This window comes from Onychostruthus taczanowskii, unplaced genomic scaffold (genome assembly GCF_017590055.1).
Source record: "Onychostruthus taczanowskii isolate IOZ18803 unplaced genomic scaffold, ASM1759005v1 scaffold97, whole genome shotgun sequence".
Lineage (NCBI taxonomy): Eukaryota > Metazoa > Chordata > Aves > Passeriformes > Passeridae > Onychostruthus > Onychostruthus taczanowskii.
This window is the reverse complement of record NW_024507768.1, coordinates 1,266,930-1,293,799: the sequence shown is the minus strand read 5'-3', so window position 1 is coordinate 1,293,799 and position 26,870 is coordinate 1,266,930. Positions and strand designations below refer to the sequence as shown.

At 47.2% G+C, this 26,870-nt stretch overlaps 1 protein-coding gene across 4 annotated transcripts; it reads left to right on the top strand.

The window, feature by feature from the left end:
* The first annotated feature begins 476 nt into the window (after positions 1 to 476).
* Positions 477 to 25,460, top strand: HIPK1 (homeodomain interacting protein kinase 1). Of its 4 annotated transcripts, none has more exons than XM_041426968.1 (16): positions 477 to 612; positions 1,342 to 2,419; positions 7,602 to 7,725; positions 9,706 to 9,825; positions 10,404 to 10,490; positions 11,305 to 11,489; positions 11,777 to 11,939; positions 12,290 to 12,512; positions 13,372 to 13,493; positions 15,024 to 15,158; positions 17,650 to 17,789; positions 17,943 to 18,125; positions 18,719 to 18,934; positions 19,193 to 19,431; positions 19,706 to 19,845; positions 20,930 to 25,460. In XM_041426968.1, exons 2-16 carry the CDS (start codon positions 1,344 to 1,346, stop codon positions 21,413 to 21,415), a joined length of 3,639 nt encoding a protein of 1,212 aa, XP_041282902.1. In that variant the 5' UTR covers positions 477 to 612; positions 1,342 to 1,343; the 3' UTR covers positions 21,416 to 25,460. The 4 variants fall into 4 exon arrangements, with proteins under 4 accessions (XP_041282902.1, XP_041282904.1, XP_041282901.1 ...); XM_041426970.1 differs by having other exon boundaries at positions 17,647 to 17,789; positions 21,194 to 25,460; XM_041426967.1 differs by having other exon boundaries at positions 17,647 to 17,789.
* The last annotated feature ends 1,410 nt before the right edge of the window (positions 25,461 to 26,870 follow it).

Below are 26,870 nucleotides of genomic sequence, written 5' to 3'. Positions count from 1 at the left end.
GGTGATGGTGACCTGACTGGACTAAATCCCTTCTTGGAAGCATCGGAGCTGCTCCCAGCTCCCGTGCCAGGGCAGGGATTGTGTCGGGTGGGTCTGGAGCATCTCCAGTCAGGGGCACTCCCCACCCTCTCAGGGCATCTGTTCCCTCCCAGGACAGTTCTTGTGTTCAGCTGCAACTTGCTGAGCGCGGCCAGCCCCGGAGCAGAGCCTGGGCCCTGCTCTGACACCCGGAGCGCGGCCCGGCCCAGCTCCCCGCGCCCGGCCCGGTCCCGCTCTGTCCCGTTCGGTTCCCCGGCCCTGCCCCGCTCGGTCCCCGGTGCTGTCCCGTTGGGTTCCCCAGCCCGACCCGGCCCCGTCCCGCTCGGTCCCCGGTGCTGTCCCGTTGGGTTCCCCAGCCCGACCCGGCCCCGTCCCGCTCGGTCCCCGGTGCTGTCCCGTTGGGTTCCCCAGCCCGACCCGGCCCCGTCCCGCTCGGTCCCCGGTGCTGTAGCGCGGGCCGAGCGGGCCGGGCCGGCGGCCGTGGCGGGGCTATGATGAGCCCGCTGCGGGGCTCCGCACCCCCGCGTGTCCCCCAGGCAGGTCCGGCCCGCGGCTGAGAACCCCCCACCGGCGGTGGGTTGGCTTTCCCACCGTGCCTAGGAAACAGGCCCGGGGACGGGATCGTAATCCTCGCGGGGGCTTCCCACTTCCTGCGCTCCCCCCATCCTCGGGGTTGTTTTCTCCAGCGCTGGGTTTTTGTTTTTTTTTAGCTTGGAGAAAAGGCGGCTCGGGAGTGACCTTATCGCTCTCTGCAACTCCCTGGAAGGAGGGTGTAGCCAGGTGGGGGTCGGGCTCCTCTCCCGGGTAACGAGCACAGAGCGTTGAGCTGCGCCAGGGGAGGTTTAGGGTGGACAATAGGAGGAATTTCTTCACTCGTTAGACACTGGAACGGGCTGCCCGGGGAGCTGGTGGAGTCACCGGCCCTGTAGGTGTTTGAGCAACTGGCACTGAGCGCTCCGGTCTGGGTGACAGGGTTGTGTTTGGTCACCAGGTTGGACTCTGATGATCTCAGAGGTCTTTCCAACCAATTTGACTCTGTGATTCCTGTCGTGTCCTGGGACTCCTGTAGCCCTTAGAGAGCTGGATAAAGAGCCGTGTGCTTCTCAGATGGAGTAATCCCACTGCACAGCCTGCTCGGTGATGCCCTGAGGGCAGCACTTACAGAGGTTCCCTTCCTCAGTGGTGGGCACCACATGGTGCTCAGAAGAACACTGGATTTTGGTCATTCTGGGTTTGGTGCAGACAAAGGATGTTGTCCATCCCAACCTGCTGCCCCTTATGAGTTCTCCTCTTCCTTTCCAGGTATGGCCTCACAGCTGCAGGTGTTCTCCCCTCCGTCAGTATCCTCGAGTGCCTTCTGCAGTGCCAAGAAACTGAAAGTGGAGCCGTCTGTCTGGGATGTTTCAGGACAGAGCAGTAGTGACAAGTATTATACCCACAGCAAAAACCTCCCGGCAGCTCAAGGGCAAGCCAGCTCCTCTCATCAGGTAGCCAATTTCAGCATCCCTGCCTACGACCAGAACCTCCTTCTCCCCGCTCCCTCCGTTGAGCACATCGTGGTCACCGCGGCCGACAGCACCGGCAGCAGCGCCACAGCGTCCTTCCAGAGCAGCCAGACCCTCACCCACAGGAGCAACGTTTCTTTGCTGGAACCATACCAAAAATGTGGATTAAAAAGGAAAAGTGAAGAGGTTGACAGCAACGGTAGCGTGCAGATCATTGAGGAACATCCACCTCTCATGCTGCAAAACAGACCTGCGGTGGGAGCTGCGGCCACGACCACCACGGTCACCACGAAAAGCAGCAGCTCCAGCGGGGAGGGAGATTATCAGCTGGTCCAGCATGAGATCCTGTGCTCTATGACCAACAGCTATGAGGTCCTGGAATTCCTGGGACGAGGGACGTTCGGGCAGGTGGCGAAATGTTGGAAACGTAGCACGAAGGAGATTGTAGCCATCAAAATCCTGAAGAACCACCCTTCCTACGCCCGGCAGGGCCAGATCGAGGTGAGCATCCTGTCTCGCCTGAGCAGCGAGAATGCCGACGAGTACAACTTTGTCCGCTCCTACGAGTGCTTTCAACACAAGAATCATACATGCCTTGTCTTTGAGATGCTGGAACAGAACTTATATGATTTCTTAAAGCAAAACAAGTTCAGTCCGTTGCCCTTGAAATACATCCGGCCCATCCTGCAGCAAGTGGCAACTGCCTTGATGAAGCTGAAGAGCTTGGGTCTGATCCACGCTGATTTGAAGCCGGAGAACATCATGTTGGTGGATCCTGCACGCCAGCCCTACAGAGTGAAGGTGATAGACTTTGGGTCAGCCAGCCACGTGTCCAAGGCCGTGTGCTCCACGTACCTGCAGTCACGGTATTACAGGTAAGCACTGCCCTTGCTCCCTGAGCCAGGTCAGGCTGGTCCTGCTGGGGGTTCCTTCTGCAGACACTGAGCTTTCCTGTCTAACCCCAGCTGAGGGGCAGCAGGAAATCATCAGCTCTGCATGTTTCCTGGAGATTTCTTCTGAAAGCTGCATGTTAATAAATAGAATGTCTGCCTTGCAAGGGTGGCGTAATCTGCAGCCCAGCGCCTTCCTTTCCCCCCCAGATCAGTGCACTTAGTTGATTTTATCCTGTCCACTGGCTTGTGACACTGTATGAAGTGGCCAACTGGAGAAGTGTTAAGTAGTGCATTTGTGGTTGTCTGCTGTGAGCTGAAGCTAGTCCATTAACCTTGGACATTTAGATGGGAGTGAAGTCAAAGGGATGCCAATTTCTATTTGCTTTTCTTTCTTCTGATTCTTCATCTTTGTCTGAACCCCCTTCAGGAGCACATGAATTCCTGTGTCAACCCTGGCTAAGTCATGCTTTCATGAGACCTGCACCCCCCTTAGAGCAGTGATGAGAAAGATCTCTGCTTCCCTTAGCAACATGTAGAGATGTCTTCTACCCTTCTCCTGCCCAAAAATTAAAAATAAATTATGGCCAGAAACGTTAAAACTCAGAGACTGTACGTAAAGCAAGCTGTGCTGTTTCTTTCAATCATTCCTCCAGCTTGGCTCTGTTAAGTGTATATTGGAATTTAAGTAGCAGCAGACTTCAATAAATGGATGCAGAGAGAACTTCTGGCTTCAAAGGGCCGTGAAGAGTCTGTGCTGTGTTGTCAGGGTTGCTTTGGGTGGAATGTGAGCTCACTTGACGCAAAACTCAGAACTAGTATCTAGTCCTTCCAGCTGGGACCAGACAGGACTGAGGCACTCTGCCCCACCCTGTGTCTCTGCCCTGTTTGATGTCTTCCCTGGCTGCTCACTTCAGTTTTAAAGCCTGGCTTATTGTAGGTTTGCTCTGTTCATCCCTCATGCTCCCTGTGTGCTTGCTCCCTTTGTTTTTGTGTTGTTTTTCTTTTTAACTCTAACACCCAGTACCAGCTTTCCATGACATTCCTTTCATGTGGTACAGACTTTTCTTAATCCATTGCTCATGATCTTTGGTGCCAACAAGCTGAGCAATCTTTCCAATCCTAAACTATTGATTGGTATGTTTCTGTTTTTTTTTTTTTGTAGTGCAGTTGTCCCCTGTGCCCCACAGCTCTGGAAAAATGCTCACTCTCTAAAATACATCATCAGTTTTGTTGTTATTACATGGAAAGAGGTGACCACTGGTCAAGAATCTGCTCTATCTGACTTGCCACATGTGTCAGCAAAGCAGTCTGGGGAGGCCCATGGTGCTCTCCATTTTGTGGTATCTCAGAAAACAGATTTAGCTGGGGAAAAGCAGTGAGGGGTGATAAGAATCTTCCAGGGGCTGCAGGGAGGGAAATTCCTGCTCCATCTGTGTGTGGGGCACTGGACTCCAGCCCCTTCCAGCTCCCTGGGGTGACTGACTGCCAGAAAGGCAAACAACCTGGGATTAGGTGGCGTTGGACTGTCTGCTTGGCTGGAGTGAAGAATGCTGTGATGTGGAAATCTACTATTTAGTGATATGTAATTAGTCTAATGGTGATGATTAGTAAAATCCATAATCTAGGAATTTACAGAGATGGCGCAGAAACCTGCTTGTTGTGGGAGAGCTGGATTGCTTTACCCATATTCACATTAAATTAGTGTTCAGATGAGTTCCAAGTTGGATTTTTTTTCAATGCTGTGTTTAATGAAAGAGCATGGACCAATTCTTCATATGGTTCTCTGTCAGCCATTAAAAACAAACTTCTCAGTGCTCACCTTTTAGCTTTCAATCCCTGTTACTGACACTTGGGTAACCTCTGCTGTGGAAAAGGAGCCCTTTTGCACAGAAACTGCTGCTGCCTCTGCTGCCTGACCCCACTCAGGAGGGGCAATTCTGCTGCTCACACTTCAAAGAGTGAGTAGAATGCCCATGAAGAATTCTTTGGCTCTGAAGCCCATCATGGAGTAGGAGTAGATCAGCTCTCTGCAGTGAACAATTTCTGTGGCAGTTTTGGGATGTTTTTGCAGTAATTCTCACCTGAAAACAAGATTACCATCCTCAGGTTGCTTTTGTTCTTGGGGAGGATGAACAATGGAAGGAAACAGCGTGCAGAAATAAAAAATCCCTGCAATACTGATCTCCCTGCTGTACAGAGCAGGGTTTGCTCATGTCCTGTGTTAAATGTGAGTGCAGCCATCCTGGGAGTTTTACTCAGCTCCCTGCCTCCTGGTGCTGCCTGTGGGCCAGTGTGGAGCCCAGACTGTGGGCCTGGACAATCTGGGCCATGAGAAGGTGGCCCTGAGCACTGGGGGAGCTGCAGAGTGCAGGAGTATCCATTTCTCACCTCTGCTTTGGGCTCCATGACCTACTTCTGTCCCAGCCATGCTGGCCTGGGGAGCAGCAGCGCCTGCTGCCGAGTCTAACTCTGCTAATCCAGCTCTGAGCTGGCCCTGCTGCTCCCTGCATTGCCCAGGCCCTGTGTTCCCACCATCCCAAGGCACAGGTGTAAACACGGGGTGTTTGGAAATGCTGGGAGGGAGTCTTGCAGTTTTCTGGGGCTGCTGTGAGTCCTTTCTCCTCTGGGAGTGCCTGAGTGTATTTGTCAGCTTTGGGAGGCAGTGCTTGGCAAGCATCTGTGCAAAGAGTGCTGTTGATTTTATTTCAAAGAGCTTAAGATGGTAAAATCACTTTAATCTCTGGCAGAGCAGCTATGGAAGTGACCTCTGCCTGCTGTCCTGCTTCAGCTCACATCTCATAAGGCTGCTAATTGCAGTGGTGTAAAAGGAGATGAGAGAAATTCTGATTTCCCAGCCCTGTCCTGCAATCAAAATGAAATCAGGTGGCTCATGAGAAGTTCATTTATTTAGTTGCAAGGAATAAAATACAAGAGTTCAACTTGCTAGCATCATGGTATTGAGATTTAGGAGTATGTGAGTCTATTCCATCCTGGAGTGAAAGACCAACAAACTGCCACCAATCTCTATTTCCATTGGGATTGGTGGGGGGTTTTAGCACACTAGAGAAGGATTAGCATGCTCTGCATATTCCACAAGCCAACTATATTTTAGTTTGTTTGCCAGTCCAAGTGCAGCATGCCTTATATGACAGGTCTGGGTCCTTTCTGAATCTGAAATTCCTGCATCAGGATAATCAAGAGGGGCAGTACAGTTTGCTGATGATGTCCCATAAAGTAATGGCAAGGGGAGCTCCTGTGTAAATGTATGATTTGTACTTTTTCTACTTGTGAAGAAAGAGATTCCTCTGGTTTGCACCTCTTAACGTGTAGAAAGTTATATTCATTCTAGCATATTTCCTTAAAATATAAATATTGGCAGGAGAGTCAGCATTCAAATATCAGCTACTGCTTGTACTTGCACAATCATTTTGTATTTTCACATGTGAGAAACCTTTCCAAAGTCAACAACTGCCAAGAGCAGCCAAACAAGAAGGTAGAAACAGATCAGTGTTGAGTGGAGAGTGTCATTATGTCTTAGCTTGAACAATCTATTCTTCTGATTACTGAAGGTGTATCATGGCTCTGGTTTTGGGGGCTCAGGCATAATAAAATCTGGATAATAAAGAATAAATGTGACCTCACTGTAACAGGCAGCTGGTTCAGCTGTTTATCTTTTTTACAGAATCCCAGGCTGGTTTGGGTTGGAAGGGAGCTTGAAGCTCATCTCATCCCACCCCTACCATGGGAGGGACACCTTCCACTATCCCAGCTTGCTCCAAGCTCCATCCAGCCTGGCCTTTTCTGATCTTGTGCTTTCTCAGGTGCCCTGTGCCTGAGCAGCTGGGCTGAGTGCCTCTCTTTTGGAAACACCTGTGTAGACAGCTAAAACAAAGGTGTATTTGTGTCACCGTGGCACAAGGGGTGATTAATTGGGGAGTCACTTCTTGCCATGGACAAACAATTGGGAGGCTGAGGAGTCGAGGAGGGTGAGTGACAAATTTACTGACACCTGTACATTATGCAAGCCCTGGCTTTTAGAATTCAGTAGAGGGATTAGAGCTGGTTTCAGAGCCTTTTTTAACAACTGAAGTATCCATAGTGTAACACCAGAAATGCCACACAAGCCCTGGGGCATGACCAGGAAATGGATAGCCTGGAGTTTAGGGCTTTTCTGTCTTCCTTTGCTCTTGTGTTAGTTATTTATGATGAAGGTCAAGGCTTTTGTATTTCCTGTACTTTCCAGGGTAAATTCCCACAGCAGCTCACCTGGGCTTTGCAGCACCTGGGGTTTTGTACTCTATGCAAATCTAGGACCAGAATTTCTCCTGCCTGAACAGCCTGAGTTTGTTTCAGAACTCTCTGTAGGTGAAGAGCTGTACTAAAACATCCTTCTGTGTTATGAGTCAGCTCCAAACACGAATCTCCCTGAAATTCCAACCTGTTAGAGAAGCAAACCCTGCTTGGAGTGTGAGGTTTTTTTATCACCTCCCTGTAAAGGCTGGGCCAGACAGGTACATTTTGCATTAGGTGTGGTTGGGTGCACAGAAACCTGAAACACAACCTCCAGCTGGGCTCTCTGCGTCCATTTTAGACTCGAAACTCTCTGAGCATGAAAACCTGCTGATAGAAACCCAGCTGCTCTCTGAGGAGCTCCTTTTCCTGGCTCTGCAGGTGCTCTTCTCTCCCACATGAAGCAGGCAGCCTCCTGCAGCTGCTTCCCTGGGGTCTCAGGACCTCCTCCTAGAAAAGTCTCTCTTTGCCAGAGCTTTTCTTCCCAATTCTGTTAGGATAGGCTGGACTGGATGGTCTTGAAGGTCTCTCCATAATTCTGTGGTGCTGTGTGCTGTCTCAGGGACACCTCACATGCTGTCAACTGTAATTAAACTGGTTACTCAAGGAGTAACTTTATGCAACTATGATATAAAGGCCTCCTAGGAGCTGGGGGGCACCGTGGCAATAAAAGAATCCAAATAAGTGAAAAAAGGCTTGGGATCCATTAGGCCACCCAAGGAAACAACATCTCCTTTAAAGAGTGGATCATTTATATTCACACAGATTTACTTGTGCGTGGAGGGGCTTTACCCAGACTGGTTTACAGGAGAGAAATGCAGCTTTCAGAGGAGAAGATTTGACTTTGGCCTTTCCTTTCCTTTTCCCTTACCAGAGCTCCTGAGATCATCCTGGGTTTGCCATTCTGTGAAGCCATTGACATGTGGTCACTGGGCTGTGTCATAGCTGAGCTGTTTCTGGGCTGGCCTCTGTATCCAGGAGCATCAGAGTACGACCAGGTGAGAGCACTGGGGGATGTGGGATCTTCACATGAAACCTTGATTTTCTGTGTTCACACCCTCCTGAACCCCCCGTGTCCTGCATCAGCTTTGATTTGTTCACATTGCTGCTGTCTGAGCTCATTTTCTCTCGTGATATTCCCATTGTCTCTGGGCAGGGAGCACAGAGTTCTGTGTGTTTTCACTTGAGCTGAGTGTATCCTGTCCAAAAAAAGGGGCCAATTTGCAGTTAACCCCTGGTTTCCAACCCCAAAAGCTGTTGAAAGACCTTCCTGCCAAAGCAGAAGCGAGGTGTGTGTGTCCTGGTGTGAAACACCCTCTGTAATTTCACCATGAGGACAGTTTTTCCATAGGGGGACAAAGCAAGCCTATCATTCCTGCCCTGTTAATACCTACAGCAAGCCTCAGTTTTTATGCAAAGTGTGAGCCTCAAGCTGTCTTTGGAATCCAAGGGCAAGACTCTGAGAGGCATCTTGAACTAATTAGTCCTTTCTGTGGATACTTGGCATTATTACCTGGCCTAGTCAGTGCCTATAAAAGGACAAAATTCTATGAAAGTGGTTTTTTTTCAGAGTAGCTTTTCCACTGGGGTTTTTATGGTGGGATCTTGTTGCACTGCTTGGTATGGTTTTCCTTATGTGATAAAATACATGAAAACTTACTAAATGTCTCACATGTCTTCCCAGCACTGTAAATTTCCAAAGGAAACACAGTGGTACCTTAATGAGCAGAATGAGTTAGAAAGTAGCTGAGGTAGGGCCTGGTGGTTTCCTTGTGCACTGAGTTTTGTGTAATTCTGAGAACCTTATCTGCTGGTGTAGGTGGCTGGGGAGGAGCTGCTTTTTCCATTGCTTAATGACAGGATTTTGCAGCCCTCTGTGAGGTGTGACTTCATGGGGTTCGTTTTGATGTCTGAATTTCCCTTGAAGACTGAGGATGACTTGGCTTTCATGTTTCTTGAGATTCTGCAGCAGCAAGTGAAAGTTGAGGTGGAACTTGTGAGAGGACCTCTCCAGGAATGAGTTCATGGGCTGGGATGGGATTTACAACTATTTTTTTAAACACCCTTTGGCAGTAAAGCAAAAGTTATGTCCTGTAAAAATAGAACTGCTACCTGAACTGTTGTGTAGGTACAAGAAATATCCACGTGCAGACACTTGGATCCACCTTGGCTTAACTGAAAAGTGAGCCCATAAATTCATGTGATCACAGGCTGTGACAGTGCCCTGTTTTGGCACAGTGCCATAGCAGGAGCTTGGCAAATAAGAAATGCTAATTATCTGTAAAGGGTCTGTAATTGATGCTTTGATTAAGGCATAGTTACCTTAACACTGTGGAGTTTTTTTATGCATTTGCTATTTTCTTTCCTTTTGAGCATACCTCTTTATTTGTTATCTCTTTACCAGTGTCTTATCAATACCATCACCAAAGGATTCAGGTGCATCTTCCAAAATTCTAAGCCATTTTTTTTAACATGTAAAAATAAGTCTATTACATGTGTTTGAGGATATTTGGTCTTGGTTTCTTGGTCAGTGAGAGCTTTGCCATGATGTTATTCTGAAGTTGTGTGCCTAGCATATTGTGTAGGCAAGCACAGCAGTGTTGCTTGGATAATCATGCCTTTAATTATTTATACATACATTATAAATTCTGTGGTATTTTTCCCTCAAAATACGTGTTTCTTACACTGTTTGATGTCTTAAAAGCCTACAGTCTGCTTGCATACACATTAGCAAAAAATATTTCCCTAAAATAAGAAAGATGCATTTAAAATATAAAATTTTTGAGTGTTTGCAAAAGCGGCTTTATAAATACTTGAGATGGTCCCTTTAATTTTGCAGTGTGGCATATCTGGGCAGTCTTTTTTTTTTTTTTACAGGTAATTTCCTATTAGCTGTGAACAAACCTGGCTGTTGATTACCCCGTTAGCTGTGAATTCTTTATGGTGGGAGTCCTGACTTTTGTCATTTTCTTTCCTAGATTCGTTACATTTCACAAACTCAAGGCCTTCCAGCGGAGTATCTTCTCAGTGCAGGAACGAAAACAAGCAGGTTTTTTAACAGAGATCCAAATTTGGGATACCCACTGTGGAGGCTCAAGGTTTGTCTGTCTCTCCCATCCCCAATCCCCTTTTTGTTCCTTGAGGATTTGATAGAAATTCCCAGCCAGTCTTGGCGTGCTGTGCAAACACTGAGTGAGGATTGGCTTTGGAGCGTGGCTGGCTGGGGTCTGCTGTCATCTCCTGATGATGCAGCCAGTAAAATATGGAGTATTTTGTGATGGGTTTGTTAGTTTGTCTGGTTATGGGTTGGCAGAGGACAGGAAAGAATGGGATTTAGGCCTGATTTGCCTTTGAGCAGCAAAAAGAAGGGAATTTTGCCTTTCTTCTTTGTAGAAGAGGGATTTAAAATATTTATAGCCTCTTTCTAAATCAGAAACCTTCAGTTCTTTTGGCTAATGCACTACCCAAGGCAGCCTTGAAATGAAGTCATCCTGCTGTTAATTCAGCTTTGCAATGAATGATCTTTCCAGCTGAGGGAATGGGATCCCAGGGCTCTTTGGTTTGACCTGCTGGTATGTCTGAAAGCAGCAATTGATCATCTGCCTCAGCAATTTCTTACTGCTTTTTCCTGATCAATACTCAATATCTCAGTTTATACTAATGTGTTCTTTCGTAGACCCCAGAAGAACATGAGTTGGAAACAGGAATAAAATCAAAAGAAGCTCGGAAATATATATTCAACTGTTTGGATGATATGGCGCAGGTGGGTGGGGATCTTGGGACACAGATAACTCATTAATTTTCCACATTTAATTAAGTAACTTTCATTTTTTGGGGGGATCTCTAAAAATGAGGCTCCTATGCTGGAGCAGCCAGTCTTCTTCCACTGCCAGTTCAAACTGATGGAGGTTTACAATGGTGCCAATTTGCATCAGAAATCAGTCAAAATGTTAATTATGAACCTGTTTGCAATGTTTTGTGTTATCTTATACCTCAGTGTGTTAGCAGGAGTGTGCCCAGCCTGTTCTCAGTATAGTAGAGCAGTAGGAGAGCTGAGCCCCTTCAAAAGTGTTTGTAGGATTAAACCTCTTACTAGACTTTGGAAATAGTGACAAGAACTACAGATCATTCTTATTTTCATTCTCTCTTTAGAGGTAAAATGAAGGAATATCTGGTTTTAATATAATGAGGCCTTAAATATCAATTTTCTGTCGCTTTTGTAGCTGTTACCATCAGGTTACATCTGTGCAGAGAAGGTGGAATCATTCTGGCTTGCCAGTCCCTTATAGATTCCCTCAAAACATGAGGGCATTTTGCCAGTGAGTGAAGAATGAAGCCTGGTGGTCCCTTTGAGTAGACCCAACTCCCTGTTGAGAAGAGAATTCCAGTGCAAGTTTGACTTTCTCTCCTAGAACGAGCAAGGGAGAGGCAGTGTGTTAGCACTGTAATACCTAAAATTGATCTGGCTAAGAGACAGAAAAGCTTAATAACAATTTCTGTGTGATGTGACATTTATTGAACTGTTAGGCAGCAGTTCATTTGGTGCTTGTGTGAACTGCTCCCGTGTGATTTTCCAGGTGAATATGTCTACAGACTTAGAAGGGACCGACATGTTGGCAGAGAAGGCTGACCGGAGGGAATACATTGATTTGTTGAAGAAAATGTTGACAATTGATGCAGATAAGAGAGTTACTCCACTGAAGACTTTGAACCATTCGTTTGTTACAATGGCACATCTGCTGGACTTCCCCCACAGTAACCAGTAAGCCCCCTTGGATGGGTTGTTTTGTTTCAGGATTTGCTGGAATCACAGAGCAGCACTTCCCAGCTTTCTGTCAGGGCTATTTTCTGCAGTTCCTGGCTGATCTGAAAATAGCAATGGCATGTGTAAGGAATGGAATGTTCATAATCTTCCTTTTCATGTTTTAGGACATTCTTTGTTGGTTTAAAAGAACATAAACCTAAAGCACGTGCGTAAAGTTGGGAATCTGTCACATCTGTGTCCTGTTTTTACAAATCTGATGTTTTCCTTCTGTCATTCCGTTCCAGTGTGAAATCTTGCTTTCAGAACATGGAGATCTGCAAGAGAAGAGTGAACATGTATGATACAGTGAATCAGATCAAGAGCCCTTTCACCACTCACGTTGCTCCTAACACAAGCACAAACCTGACAATGAGCTTTAACAACCAGCTCAACACAGTACACAACCAGGTATAGCATCTTTCACCTGTTTTATCCTAATCAAAGACATGGACTAGGCTGATTTGGTGCCTTCAGGCCGAATTTTAAACTGCTCTCAAAATTCTTGTCTCAAAACAAAGTCTGATTTTCCAAAACTCAGGCCAAGGAGCCTCTTTGTGTATTGAAGATTTGTCAGTTCAGCAACATAAGTTAATTGGGTGCAATTCATGTTTTTTGTTCTGTGTTGTCTTAAACCTTTTACCTCAAACATTTTCCAGGTGCTTTCCTCCTAGTTTTGTATTGATGGTTCCTGTTGTTTGTTTTATAACAAAGAGAGATAAAATTACAGGAGATAAGTGATTTTTTGTTTGTTTTTCCAGGCCAGTGTGTTGGCTTCCAATTCCACTGCTGCTGCTACTCTTTCCCTGGCCAACTCAGATGTCTCCCTGCTCAACTACCAGTCTGCCCTGTACCCATCCTCTGCAGCCCCAGTGGCAGGAGTGGCTCAGCAGAGCGTTTCCCTGCAGCCTGGCACCACCCAGATCTGCACACAGACAGACCCCTTCCAGCAAACCTTCATTGTTTGTCCCCCTGCTTTTCAAAGTAAGCCAAGAACCCTTTTGTGTGATGCTGTGGTTTCAGGCAGTTAAGGCAGGACACGTTGTGATTTGCACTGAACTGAGAAAAGCCTGACTAGAGCAGAGCTCTCTGTGGGTGTCACACGGGGCTCTTGCATCAGGTGGAGGTGCAGAACCAGGTCAGACATGTGCAGGCAGCTTGATCCCCTTCCAGGTCGTGCTGGAACAGGTGACAGGACCTTCCCTGCCTGGGTTGCAGGCTCCAGCTGCTTGCTCAACCAGTTTTTCCCCCCAAACTGAACACAGCAGCATTCCACAGAAAGCAGGGAACAGAGGAGCCAGACCTGCCTGAAAATCAGTGTGTCTTGCTGTGTTTGTTATCTCAGCAGTAAATATCTGGTGTTTGAGCCTCAGTTCACAACCCTGATGCAGGTTTTTGCCACCAGCAGATTGTCACGGGTTGTGGGTCAGTGAGCTCAGCACAGGCAGCTCTGTTCATGCCTCTGTTCATCCTCAGGGTTCTGTAGTTATGCTGGTACCTGGATTGTCTTAGTCTGGAGGGTTATTTGTGACATGGGAGCTGATGGTGTAAGGCTTGAACTTTAAACTTGTCTCAAGCAGGTTGGAATTGGGAGTCTGTGTCACTGTTTCTGCAAACCAGACTCCACAGAGCTGAGCTGGGGAGGGCTGGCTGTCCACCATGGCCCTGCAGGATCCCAGGGTGCACAAGTATTTACTTCAGCTGCTCTTTTACTGGGATTTTGTCAAAGCTCTTCTATCCCTTAATCCCACCCTATCCTCTACCCTTACTTAGTAGGAATTTGATTTTTGGAAACAAATGAAGTAGTACATCAGCTTAGTGATGTGTCTTGTCCCCTCCACAGCTGGACTTCAGGCAACTACAAAGCATTCTGGGTTCCCAGTCAGGATGGAAAATGCTGTCCCCATTGTGCCACAAGCACCTGCAGCACAGCCACTGCAGATCCAGTCTGGAGTTCTCACACAGGTAAAAAAACCACCCCAAACCCCTCATAGGCTCAGCTGCAGTTCCACCATCCAGGAGAACCTGCCTGAGTGCAGGGGCTTCTCAGGACACACTGAAAGGTTAAATGCAGGTCACTTCTAAGACAGTATTTTCTTGTTTTGTTTCTCTGGAATATTTAAAGTCTGAACTATTTTATGTCATGTGCCTCCCTGGTTTTAGGGGTTTGATTTAATAATGGGAATAAAGATGTGGTTTTCAGCTGCTAAAAACAGGCTGTATTTTTCAGGCATGGACACTGCCTGTAAGGCAGTGCTGGTCATTTTTGCCTACACTTTAAAAACGTGGCAGGAGAAATCATTGCTGTGAGAAGTGAGATCCCGGTAAACAGAGGTGATAACACAGATTACTCATGCTAAAATTTCATCTTTAAATCAACAAAATTATTTCTGAATCCTTCTTAGCTAGTTACATTCTTAGTGTGAATTATTGTGTAGCAATGACATAGCTGTTTCTGCAGTTTGCAGTTTAAGCAACATACAATACCAAAATTCACAAATAATTCTAAAAATGCTGTTTTAAATATTAGTAATGTGTCATAAATTAAACCCATTTTAATTTCCAAAAAGTAATCCTTTAATGTACAATAAGTGCCTGGTGATTCACAAGTTGTATTCACTGAAAATTTGTAGTTGCCTTTATAATTAAATGCATTTTTATTTATTTGCTTAGTTTTAGTTTCTGCTGGCATTAACACAAACTCTGTTAGTTTTACTCTTCAGGCAGCATATTGCACTTACAGACCTTGTAGTGGAGTAATGTTTAGTTTGTTCAGTCCAAATGTTTAGGTGGCATTCTGTGATTGCTGGTTTCTTTAGCATTAATGATACAGGTCACAGTATCCAAAAAGCAGAATCCCTTTGAAGGCCCACCTGAATCCAAGAGTGCAAATTGTACACCAAGAATCTAATTTAAATTCTACATTTGATGGACTAATACACGTCTGGGTGGTTTCATCACAGATAACTTTGCTCTTTCATGACAAAGACCTGCTGTGCCTTCCATGAAATCCATAGTTTACCTTTTCTCAAGAGTTCTGTGTGTGGATTTGAAGGTCTGACAGCAAGTGCAGGGAGCTGCCACTGTGCCATGGCTAGTGCAGCGTGGCTGTCACTTGCCCTCTGGGACCCAGTAAAGTGCCAGTAGCTGAGCTCACTTTGACTTTTGAAATGTGTCATCAGAGAGACATCCCGTGCCCAAATTTTTCCCCAGCTCGTTTTGACTTTTGAACCGTGTCATCGGAGAGGTCCTGTCCCTAAATTTTTCCCCCAACTCGTTTTGACTTTCGAACTGTGTCACTGGACTGGAGGTTCCCAGTTCCTCGTGCTCTCCTCGGGGCCCTGAAGGTGCCTGTGGAGCAGTGCAGGGTCTGGGTGTTGGTGTTGGTGCTTGTCGGTGTCGGTGCCCCTCGCCTGGCCCTGCCGCCCAACGCACTGACCTGCACTGACCTGCCTCAGCTCGTGTGTTTCACTCACTGCCTGATCTACATTTCAGGGAAGCTGTACACCACTAATGGTAGCAACTCTTCATCCTCAAGTAGCCACCATCACGCCGCAGTATGCGGTGCCCTTTACCCTGAACTGCGCAGCCGGCCGGCCGGCGCTGGTCGAACAGACGGCTGCAGTACTGGTAATTGCCTCCCTTGATTGTGTTCACTAACTGAGTTTTTGTTTTAACTTAGACTTGCAGAGGGCATGGAAGCATGTGCCATCTTGTGGCTGTGTTCTTGCTACATCTTAATGTCTTGTTGTTTTCCTCCCCAACATTGCTGAAGCACTGTCTGACTCTGACGTTTAGTGTGGCTCTGTAAAGAATCCAGATCCATTGACTATTACCTTTGCTAGCCTAGTATTGAAAGCTCTTCTAAACTAGACCCTAGAAGAGTTGTAATCATTCTTGTTCTTCACTTACTCTCCTATCTTTGCCTTTTGATTGTGGAACACAAAGGAATCAGTCTTTAGCTTGACTCTGCTACAGGTACCTGGATGGCCAGAATTTGACCTACTTGGCAAGTTAGCTCCATATTTTGTTTGCAACACGTGTAAAGCTGCTTTGTATGGAGAAATGTTTCAGATCATTAAGCACAGGCTAAAATCCTTAATGACAGCAAATCCTTTAATGTATTGCTCTAGCAGTTGATTTCTCTTAACCTCTGTTGAACATTGACAATAATTTTCTGGCCTTTTGTTATTTATAGCCAATCGCACGTAGCTTGCTTCATCCAGATAAAGATTCTGTTCCTCACAGATACTTTCAGTTGATATGTATTTCTTGGTTGAAATTAAAGGTGAGCTCTAGTATCCAAAATGGCAACAGCTAGCTTTTAGGTCATTTGGAACAATTTTAAAAAAGGATGGGGGAAAGGAATGAACACACCTTTAAGAAATGTATGTTTGCAAAATTGTCCTCTTCTGTATTCTGGCACCTGCATCAGAACAACTTTGCAAGTGCCACAAAGAAGTCATTGTAAAACTCCAGAATCAGATCAGTGAAGCTTATGAAAACATTGCAGTGCACTGAAGTGCTGGTATCCTCACATGTCCTTCAAAGCACATTCCATTGTGTGAACCATGTTGTTTCTTGTTGCTTTAAAGTGGTAGTTTGAGTGTCATTTTCTTCTGAGAGGGAGACCTCTGCTGAAGTGGAATTTGCTCGAGTCATACCTGTCCTGAAATTGAAACCCACTCATTTGAGTTCTTGTGAACCAAGTGAGCTGCTCCCTGGTTCTGGGGATGGGAAGGCAGGAGAGTGGGGCTCTCCTGGTCACAGCTCTGAGCTAAACAGACCCAGGGGTGCTGCTTCTTTCCTCCTGTTGAATTTTGATTGCTGAAAGGCTGCAATCCGGGCTCCAAAAACAGCAAGGGGTGTGACTATAGCACAGCTTGGGACACAAGTGAGTTGTTAGTGATGTTTTCCAAAGTGTATTTGGGCTTTGATTCAACAGGCAAATTCTGTTCTGCTGTGTGTGTGCAGTGGACTCGAGGTTCAGCTCCCCTGTACAGCAGTGGAGCTCAGAGCCAGCTGTCTCCAGACTCTGAGCCTGCATTCTGACTTTCTCTGGAGGACTTGACTAGTTCTGTTTGGATTCTGGGAGCCTCTGGCGTGATTTTGCTCACCTTTAGTGCTTCCAACACTTCTCCCTTGCTGCTTCCCCTGAGTTTGCATTAGCCATTTGCTAAGCTTTGCATATTTTTGTCCTTCCTCTGTCAAAACAGTTCGTCGCTTGGAAGGCCCGATTTCTGCCTCTCATTGGGAATTTATATCTTGCTGTATTAAACTCTCTGCTTTGTCTTGTGCAGGTGTTGGCTTTTGGAAAGACGCATGGTGTGACTTTTAACATATTTCTCTTTTTAGTTTTTATTTTTTCAATGTTATTGTTGTTGTTATTATTATTATTATTCCGCTTATGTTGGCAGAGGTTTTAGCAGCTCTCTGCTTTGAAGGCTTCTTGTTCGGACTGGTATTTATTTGTACTGAGTGGATCTGTTACTTGCAGAAATACTGAATTTGAAACAACAGGTTTTGCAGTTTTAAGCTGCAGGAGAGAAAGCCATATATTACCAAAATCATGGAAATATTACTCTGCCAAATTTATTTGGACAGGAACGTGGATAATATTAATGAATTGAACCTGCCTTCATGTAACTAAATTATCTCTCAATGTGGCTTTTCTTAAATGCTTCAGCTGAGGTGGCTGAATTTCCACAATAATGACACCATCTCAGCTCTCTCAATGTGAGCTCTGCAAGGCAGAAAAGCAGAAATGACCAAACTGGTTTCATGTTTTGGGACTTTTCAGCAGAACAGTGGTGTGAGTTTACGTTCAGAAAGAGTCCCAAGCACTGCTCCTGCACCTGGCAGTGCAATACCTGGCTGCATGTGCAGCACGATATAAACACTGTTTTCTCCAGGTGACAGCAGTGATAAAAGAGATCAGCAAAACGTTGGGGAAGCTCATTCCCCTGGTTTTCTTGTCCTTGGGAAAACATGCAAGGATGAGCTGTATCTCTGCAAGCTAACAATCCACCCCAGTGCATTTATTGCTTGGGCAAATCTCTGCCTGCCCCTGCAGGAACTGAAGCCTAGTGATCCTCTGTCTGTGTTTGTTGTTTTGCAGCAGGCCTGGCCGGGGGGAACCCAGCAGATCCTGCTCCCTTCCACCTGGCAGCAGCTCCCAGGGGTTGCTTTGCACAACTCTGTCCAGCCAGCAGCCGTGATCCCGGAGACCATCGGCAGCAGCCAGCAGCTGGCTGACTGGAGGTAGGGATTGCAGGAGCTCCAGCTCCCTGCCAAGTGGGAATTCCTCCATCACAGAGCCCACAACGTCTCCCTTCCCCTCAGGGGCTCGCTGCAGCTTGTGGTTCCTGCAGTGTAGTCATGGGATTTGGGTCTCTTGTTTCTTCTCTGCTCCAGGAATGCACATTCCCATGGAAATCAGTACAGCACTCTCATGCAACAGCCATCTCTGCTGACCAACCACGTGACGTTGGCCACAGCACAGCCTCTGAATGTTGGGGTTGCTCATGTTGTGAGGCAGCAGCAGAGCAGCAATGTGCCAGCAAAGAAGAACAAGCAGCCAGCACCGAGCACAGCCAAGTAAGGATTCCATTGCTTGCTTCCCTAGCCCTAGGAAAGCCACGAGTTTGTTTGTGGAGGTTGCCTTTTGGTGTGGAAAAAAGCATCTTCTGATCACAGAGGCATTGAGGGTGTAACTTTATTGGGCTACAACTTTAGAGTTGTATGTACATTTAAAGATGTCTTGGAATGTATTGTACATTTAAAGATGTCTTGGAAAAAGCCTTTGTGCTGTTGTCAGTGATGTAAATGATATTAATTTAGTAATATATTAATTGTATTAATTATTATATTAATTTCAGTGAGTGCAAGGACATGGTTGGCCAAGTGCTTTGCTGTCCTGATCAGAGGGGTTTTACACTCCTGGGGTGTTGGTGCCACAGCAGTGCAAGTCACAGAAGTGTTGAGTGAGGGTTGGCAGTTTCTGACAGTGTCCAGGTGGTTCAGTCCCACTCAGAGCATCCCTGAGTGCCTTGGGCTGTGCCTGTGGCACTTTGCTGTTTGAGCGTGTGCACTGAGGTTCTGTTCACGTGTGTCTTCACTCTTGTATGTTCCTACTGCTGTTTGTCCGAGCCTCTGAGCTGCAGCTGAGCCCTGCTGTGCTTCCCCTGCAGGCCCAGCTCATCTCTGGAGCCCGTGCCCACCCAAGTGTACTCTCTGATTGGGAGCAGCCCCCTGCGCTCCGCCTCGTCCTCCTCCAACGTGCTGGTCCCGGTGCAGGAGCAGCACCAGCCCATCGTCATCCCCGACACCCCCAGCCCCCCTGTCAGTGTCATCACCATCCGCAGCGACACCGACGAGGAGGAGGACAGCAAGTACAAACCTGCCAGGTGGGGTGTTCCTTTGGGCTGTGCTGGGCTCAGCTCATCAGGGAGAGGGGGAACACGGTGTGTGAGCCCTGGGCAGGCTCAGGAGAGCTGAGTAAGACAGAATATTCCCCATCGCATCTCTGTGTTGTTGTGCCTGTAGTTAATCCGAGTTTTAATGGACAAGGAGGGAGGGTGTGAGGTCCCAGAGGGAGATCTGTAATCTGGTGGGCAAAACTAGAACGTTTCCCATTTGTATTTTGTCCTTTTTTTCCCTTGCAGTTTGGGTATGAAGCAGAGATCCAACGTCATCAGCTATGTCACCGTCAACGACTCCCCTGACTCGGACTCGTCCCTGAGCAGCCCCTATGCCCCAGACCCCCTGTCCTCGCTCAGGAGCACTGGGGGGGCCCTGGAGCTGCCCAGCAGAGCTGCTGCTGACAGCTCCAGCTCCCGCACCATCATCGTGCCACCCCTGAAAATGCAGCTCAATGACTGCATCGTAGCCACCCAGGCTTCAGGTGGGTATCTCAGTGTGCTCTCCTGTCCCTGTGACACACTCATCCTCACAGTTCTGGGCTTTCCACAATGGGTCTTTCTCAGCTTTAGGTTTCACAGCTGCTGTTCTGAAAGCCTTGGTCTGTTTTCACAGTCATTGATAGATTTACCTTTCATTTACATTTGGCTGCATTTAGGAAGATCTGTAACCATTCCTGATGGTTTCTTAGTCACATTTGAAATCGTGATTAAAGCAAAGTCTCTGTGACAGAAACAGTCAGTTGTGGCATCTTGCAGGCATCCTGAGCAGCAGCAGCAGTAAGAGCAAGCCAGTGGCCTCAGTGAGCGGGCAGACATCAGGATGCTGCATCACACCCTCGGGGTACCGCTCCCACCGCGTGGTCACCAACGGCGTGCAGCCCCTCAACCTCAGCCAGGTGAGCCCACCTGCCTCTGGGGCTGGCCTGGGGGGGCTTCAGGAATGTCTGAGGCAGGGAAAAAGGCTGGCTTGCAAGAGGATCGGTAGTTGCAAGTGGTAGTTCTTCAGAGCTGGCTCTGTCCTGGGGTGGTGCAGGGTAGGACACACTCTGTGGGGAGCACAGGGAGGTTTCTCAAGGCACAGGATTTGTTCCTGTACCAGAGGGCAGGAGAAGGAGGTGTGGTTGTCTCCATAGTCTCTCTTTGTGCTCCTTGTCACACCTGTCTTACAGCAGGTCTTTCTTGCCACTCAGGAGGGTGACACCAAGGTCCAGCTGTTGAATTAGAGTAACTTTGAAGGCACAGTATGAGGAGATTCTTTAGTTCTTTACCTTTCTCTAGACCTCACAGAGTTCCAAGCAGTAGGTTAAGACTGGACTTTATCTCTCAATCTAACAATTGACACCTGACATCTTTGGATGTTTCAATTCAAAAATCACACCTGTCTTACAGCAGGTCTTTCTTGCCACTCAGGAGGGTGACACCAAGGTCCAGCTGTTGAATTAGAGTAACTTTGAAGGCACAGTATGAGGAGATTCTTTAGTTCTTTACCTTTCTCTAGACCTCACAGAGTTCCAACCAGTAGGTTAAGACTGGACTTTCTCAAAGTAACAATTGGCACTCGACATGTTTGGATGTTTCAATTCAAAGTCTGGTTTCACTTCATTTTGTGTCAGGATCTCTGGGTCACACTGCAGCAGCCTCTCAGAGGAGAGGGAGTGTTGTCACCCCTGCAATTCACTTTTGGCATGGGCACCACACAGGTTTTGGGGTGCTAAAACCAGGGCAGCCCTGCAGAGGAGTAGATGTGTGAGGAGTTCTGGGTCAGATCTAGGACCTGCCCTCACTTGTCCAGCTGTGGTACCCCCCGAGTGGCAGTTTGCCCCATTGCAGAGGAAAAGTGTCACCTTTGTCCCCATGAAAGTGCAGTCTCCTCCTCAGATCTGTCACGAGGGAGGATCTGCAGGCGTGTCACGGGGGATGGAGGTGCCCCTTGCTCACCTGAGCACGACCACTAACCTCATTTACTCCCTCCCCTTGCAGAACCAGCAAACCACAGTGCTGGCCTCCCAGGAGAGAAACGGCAACGCTGTCCCACGCCGGCAGCAAGCTTACGTGGCCCCCCTCACATCAACGATTTCTCAGGCTCCCTACACCTTCCAGCACAGCAGCCCAGTGCATCCCCACCTGGCAGCAGCCACGGCCAGTGCCCACCTGCCCAGCCAGCCCCACATGTACACTTATGCCCCCAGCACTGCTGCCACGCTGGGCTCCACCACGTCCATCGCCCACCTGTTCTCCCCTCAGGGCTCGTCGCGCCACACCGCCTACGCCGCCCACCCCGGCGCCCTGGTGCACCAGGTCCCTGTCAGCGTGGGGCCCAGCCTGCTGACGTCTGCCAACGTCCCCCCAGCCCAGTACCAACACCAGTTCGCTCCCCAGTCCTATATTGGTGCTTCCAGAGGATCTGCTATTTACACTGGATACCCGCTGAGCCCCACCAAGATCAACCAGTACTCCTACTTGTAGTTCCCGGTGAAGCGCTGTCCTGCGAGGGGTCGGAGAGGATTTCAGGTGAACCTTTGCCTGGGAGTGACTGCCTGCTTCGTGTTTCTCCCTGATCTGGTTGTGTGTTGTTCCCAAATGTCTCTGGTGAGTTCAGTCACTAACAGAGCAGCATGCTTTGTTACCAGTACGAGGGTCACTAATTAAGTTTTTAAAATTTTACTTACTTTTTATAGATGCTTTTAAAAAATTCATGGTCACGTTTATTTAAAATTGTTCTGTTGTGCTAATCAAAAGGGGTGTCAAATCAGTGTCTCAGAAGACAGATCCTGATGTCTTTTTTAACTTGTGTAACTTAAACAAAAAGATGTGCAGATTCTATTTTAGCAGCTTGCACAAATCCACGTTGCCACTAAAAATGTGCATGTTTATCTCATTACGTTGCTGGGGCAGTTTTAAAATCAGACTTAATATTTTGACATCTGTTCTGTAATTCACTTTGTCTAACAAATTGCTGGTTCTGAAAAGCCATTACATCTCCATGGATGTTTCTGTCAAAGGTATTTTGTTTACTCCTCTGCTTTGTTTAAGGACTGGTAGAGGCAGCTGCCTTATGCCAGCAACACGATACATTCAGGAGTCCTGTAAACCCTGGAGTCTGCTTTGTTTTCTGGAAAATTCTCCATAACCCAGCTGATTTGTTGTTGTGTTCGTTGCAGAATTCTTCTAAGTGGTTCAAACTGTATTCAGGATCTCACTGTGTGACAGAGCTCAGCAGCTCTGTCAGGGTGTTGTTGTTGTTGTCTCCAGTTGAGAGTGAATAATGCAGCATTGCTCTAAAATTTGGTTTCTGCAGCTTATTAGATGCTGGCCCTATAATGGAGCTGGATTCCTTCACAGAAGCACAGGGCTTTGCTTTGTTCTGTTTTTCTTAATATTTTTTTGCCTCACGTGATTCATTTAGGAGGGAGATGAATTTGAAATACAATGAAACATCACTGTATTGATGTGTACAGCTTTTTATACTCCTGTGAGCGTATCCTCCTGGATATGTCAGCAGCTACTCTAAAGCGCTCTTAATAAGACTTGTAAACAGTACGTGCATGTAGGAATTGCAAGGAAAAAAAAAAGAAAAAAAAAAACAAGACAAAAAAAGAGAAAGAAAAAGAAAAAAGGAAAAAAAAATCCAGATTTTAAAGTTTATTACTGAATTTAAAACTATTTTAGAAGTTTTGTATTGGTGGTGTTTTAATATTTTACAGAAAATGAAATATGTACATATTGATTAGAAAAATATAACAAGCAAAACTTCCTGCTAACCCCAAATGTTTTGTCTTTGTAATCAAAATGTGTAGTGATTATACTTGAACTCTGTACTTAGTGTTTGTCTAATTCTTAAACGTTCCTGGGGATGGAAGTGTTGTATCCTTTGTATTTAAACCAAAATGAATTGATTCATGTTGGAATGTATGTGATATAATGCAATGGTTAGAGCTCATCACTGTAGCACTGAGAGAGGAGTAGAGCTTCACGAGAGGAAAGGATACCTTGGATTTGTTTTGCACAGGTATGTGTGATGAAGAGTTGTTTGGTGTGTCCCCTTATTGTAGTGCCTTAAATGATGATGTAGTGTGACTAGAGTTTACAGTGAGCTTGCCTTACGAGGGACCAGCAAGCCCCCGTCGAATTGAAGCAATTCACCCACCCAGCTCCCCCAGCCAGAGCAGCAGGATGGTGCAGAGCCCTCTCCCTGTCACCGCTCTCATCCCGGCTCCGTTCTTGTTCCCGGTGAAGCGACGTCCCCTTGAAGCTTTCCCTTGAAATGGCACATGTACTGTTAGTGTCTGTCAGTGCATTTCGGATAAGGTAGTGCTGGGAATGCATTGGAATGTTTTAGTCTAATATTGCAGAAGTGATTAAATACGTGCAATCACTTTTATTAGGTTTAGTGTAGCGTTACCTTCCCCCACAGGAATAGCAGATGTGTCGTGTAAAATATTGCTAGCTTGGTGATAGAATATTTATACCAAAGAGAGCCTGCTGTAAAGCACATAATACCATTAAAAAGTTTTATAATGCTACTGCTAACGTGGAGTTGTTGGGAAGGTCTGTCAGCTGTAGCCCTAGTTAGTGTTCAGAGGAAATACTCACTTTGGATAATCAGTGCAGGTTTTGGACTACACTTTGTTTTCTTGGCTCCCTTGTACTAGGAATTGTTTCTCACCTAACACATAAAGTATCTTGTCCAAAAGGATGATGCTGTAAACTGGTTCGAGCGGTCGCGGTACCGCAGCAATAAGAGGTTTGCTAACCTTGAACCCCAGTTTATGTTCCGTCCCAGTGGGAAGGAGGCCAGTCCTGACCTGGCTGTGGCAAGAAATGCCCAAGCCATTTCTACAAGCCCACTTTCCTGCTAGAAGGAAGCCTGGACTGGCCTGAGGTGGAGGGGCTAGGGAGGGATGGAGGGCTGTGGGCGGTAGCATTAGCCCCCGTTGATGTTCAGTGTGTTTGTAGTCAGAGAACCAACCTTGCTGTGCCACATCGTTGCTGCAAACGATGCTGTTTGTTGCTGTAGGCACTTTGTTGCTTTTTTTGACATTGCTTGTGTTCAGTACTTGCCTTGAGATACCTCTTGGGTACAGAGTTGTGCCTTTCCACCAAAAGGCAAACCAAGCTCCAACTCCCTGTTTCACAAATAGGACTTCATGGAAAACACTTCACTAACAGGAAAAGAAAAAAAGAAAAAAGACCTCTAGCAAAATCTGCTAATAATTTTGAGAACTTGCCCGCTTTCCCTTAAAAACAGCAGCTTGTAATGTCCATTTAGAGGACCTTGTGACACAACTAATCCCAATCAAATGTATTCCCAAAGCACGGTGTCATCTCCTCCGCTGCCCGAGTTCCCAGAAGTGTTGGAACAGGGAGGATGAGATGGAAATGATGTAGGTAAAACCAAACGTGCTCCATTTGGAACAAGCTGTCAAATAATACCCCAGAACTCCTCTGTGATACACAGCAAACCCCAGCCCAGCAGGGCCAGGGCCTCCCAGTCTGGCCCCAGTACTTGATGCCCAATTTAGGTGTATTGTGTTCTGCTCTAAGGAGACACATCCCTTCTTCCCTTGCATATCCAGCCTCAAATTGGGTTCAAGAATTGACTCTCCTCATTGTCAGAGCCTGCTACACATTTTTGGAGAGAAGTCTGCTATCTCTGGATAGGAATTGGCATCCTTTAATTTTCTTCACAGCTAGTTTGGGATTCACCTTTGGAATATTTGATAGCCAGCTAGTGGTCCCAGCTAGGTTTGTCTGTGTGATTCTTGAGCTGTTCAATCAGTTTTCTCTTACCTGACCTGTATTTGCAGCTGTGATAGCCCCTGCAGAGGCAACTCCTGAGGCTTTCCTGCTTAGCACCTAATTGATGGGATGCAGTAATTTACCTCTGACTCAGCAATTTCTTTTAGTACATGAAACTAAATTGCTTCTAAATGACAGGATTGGCACAGCCCTGCTTTCTTTTTTTTTAATTTTATTTAAACTTCTGAATGGTGCCGCATGTCCACATGGTTGTTTGTTGCTAAACTTTATATAATGTGTGATTTCAGATTCAGCTTGAACTATATCTATCTCACTACATGTAGCAGTACATTATATGTAATGTTAGTATTTCTGCTTGAATCCTTGATATTGCAATGGAATTCCTACTTTATTAAATGTATTTGATATGCTAGTTACTGTGTAAAATTTAACTTTCTTTTATGGTTGTGCTCTTCCTTTTTACAAGCCGCTAGATACAGGTAGTTTCTGACAATTACTGATCTATGTTTGTATTGCTGATGTACTTAGGGGGTATGTAAAAATCATTTTAACAAAAGAAATAGATATTTAAAAATTTAATACTAACTATATGGGAGAAGGGTCCATTGTGAAAACATAGTTTATCTTTGGATTCAATGTTTGTCTTTGGTTTTACAAAGTAGCTTGTATTTTAAGTATTTTCTACATAATATGGTAAAAATGTAGAACAATTGCAATGCATCAATAAAAAGGGTTAATTTTCTGTACTCTATTCATCTGGTCACTTGGTCTGTTAAGGGGAGTGGGAAAGGGCTTTGGGGGTATCCAGAACGAGGAGCTGAGAGGGGTTTGGGGTATCCAGAATGAGGAGCCGAGAGGGGTTTGGGGTATCCAGAATGAGGAGCCGAGAGGGGTTTGGGGTATCCAGAATGAGGAGCCGAGAGGGGTTTGGGGTATCCAGAATGAGGAGCCGAGAGGGGTTTGGGGTATCCAGAATGAGGAGCCGAGAGGGGTTTGGGGTATCCAGAATGAGGAGCTGAGAGGGGTTTGGGGTATCCAGAATGAGGAGGCGATAGGGGTTTGGGGTATCCAGAATGAGGTGTCAATGGTGCGGGATGCAGGTCCAGGGTAGGGATGCGGGATGTGGATCCGGGATGTGGATTCAGGATGTGGATCCGGGATGCAGGTTTGGGATGCAGCAGCACTAGGTGGCACACTTGCTCTGCTGCAGTACCACAGCCCTGGCTCCGATCAGACCCTGCTGGGATCGTCCCTGCCCACGGCCCAGGAGCCCACGCCCAAAGAACCGCCCGGCTCGGCTGCATCCAGGGCATGGAGCTGCAGTGTCTGTCTGTCATCCATCCATCCATCATCCATCCATCCATCCATCATCCATACATCCATCCGTCATCCATCCATCCATCCATCATCCATCCATGGCATCCATCCATCCATCCATCCATCCATCCATCCATCCATCCATCCATCCATCCATCCATCCATCCATCCATCCATCCATCCATCCATCCATCCATCCCACCAGTGCTGGCCCTGTCCCGGGGCTGTGGGAGCTGCCCCACACCATCTCTTGGGCCACCTTGGCCAAGCGGTGCCAAGGCCAGCGGGCAGCCCCGGCTGAGGGCAGTGACCAACGTGCCATGTCCCACCCCTGGCAGCGATGGCTCTGCCCAGGGGAGCTGTCACTGAGGGCCAGGCAGGAGCTGCTGGGTCAGCAGCTAGAAAATGAAATATGTACATATGGGCTTGGGGCTGTACCCGTGGTGCTGGTACTGCCCTGGCACTGTCCCTGTCCAGGGGACAAGCCCACTGCTCTGGCACTGTCCCTGTCCCCAAGGGACAAACCCCTGCCCTGGCACTGTCCCTGTCCCAGGGGACAAAACCTGCACTGGCACTGTCCCTGTCCCAGGGAACAAACCCACTGCCCTGGCACTGTCCCTGTCCCCAGGGAACAAACCCACTGCACTGGCACTGTCCCTGTCCCAGGGGACAAACCCGCTGCTCTGGCACTGTCCCTGTCCCCAAGGGACAAACCCACTGCTCTGGCACTGTCCCTGTTCCCAGGGGACACACCCACTGCCCTGGCACTGTCTCTGTCCAGGGGACAAACCTCTGCCCTGGCACTGTCCCTGTCCAGGGGACAAACCCCTGCTCTGGCACTGTC

Bases quoted from the DNA above. Each gene is read 5' to 3' on its own strand.
- HIPK1 (XM_041426967.1), top strand. From the start codon at position 1,344: ATGGCCTCACAGCTGCAGGTGTTCTCCCCTCCGTCAGTATCCTCGAGT. The intron at 11,490-11,776 runs GTAAGCCCCCTT...ATTCCGTTCCAG, and splicing joins GACTTCCCCCACAGTAACCA to TGTGAAATCTTGCTTTCAGA. The intron at 19,846-20,929 runs GTGAGCCCACCT...CTCCCCTTGCAG, and splicing joins AGCCCCTCAACCTCAGCCAG to AACCAGCAAACCACAGTGCT.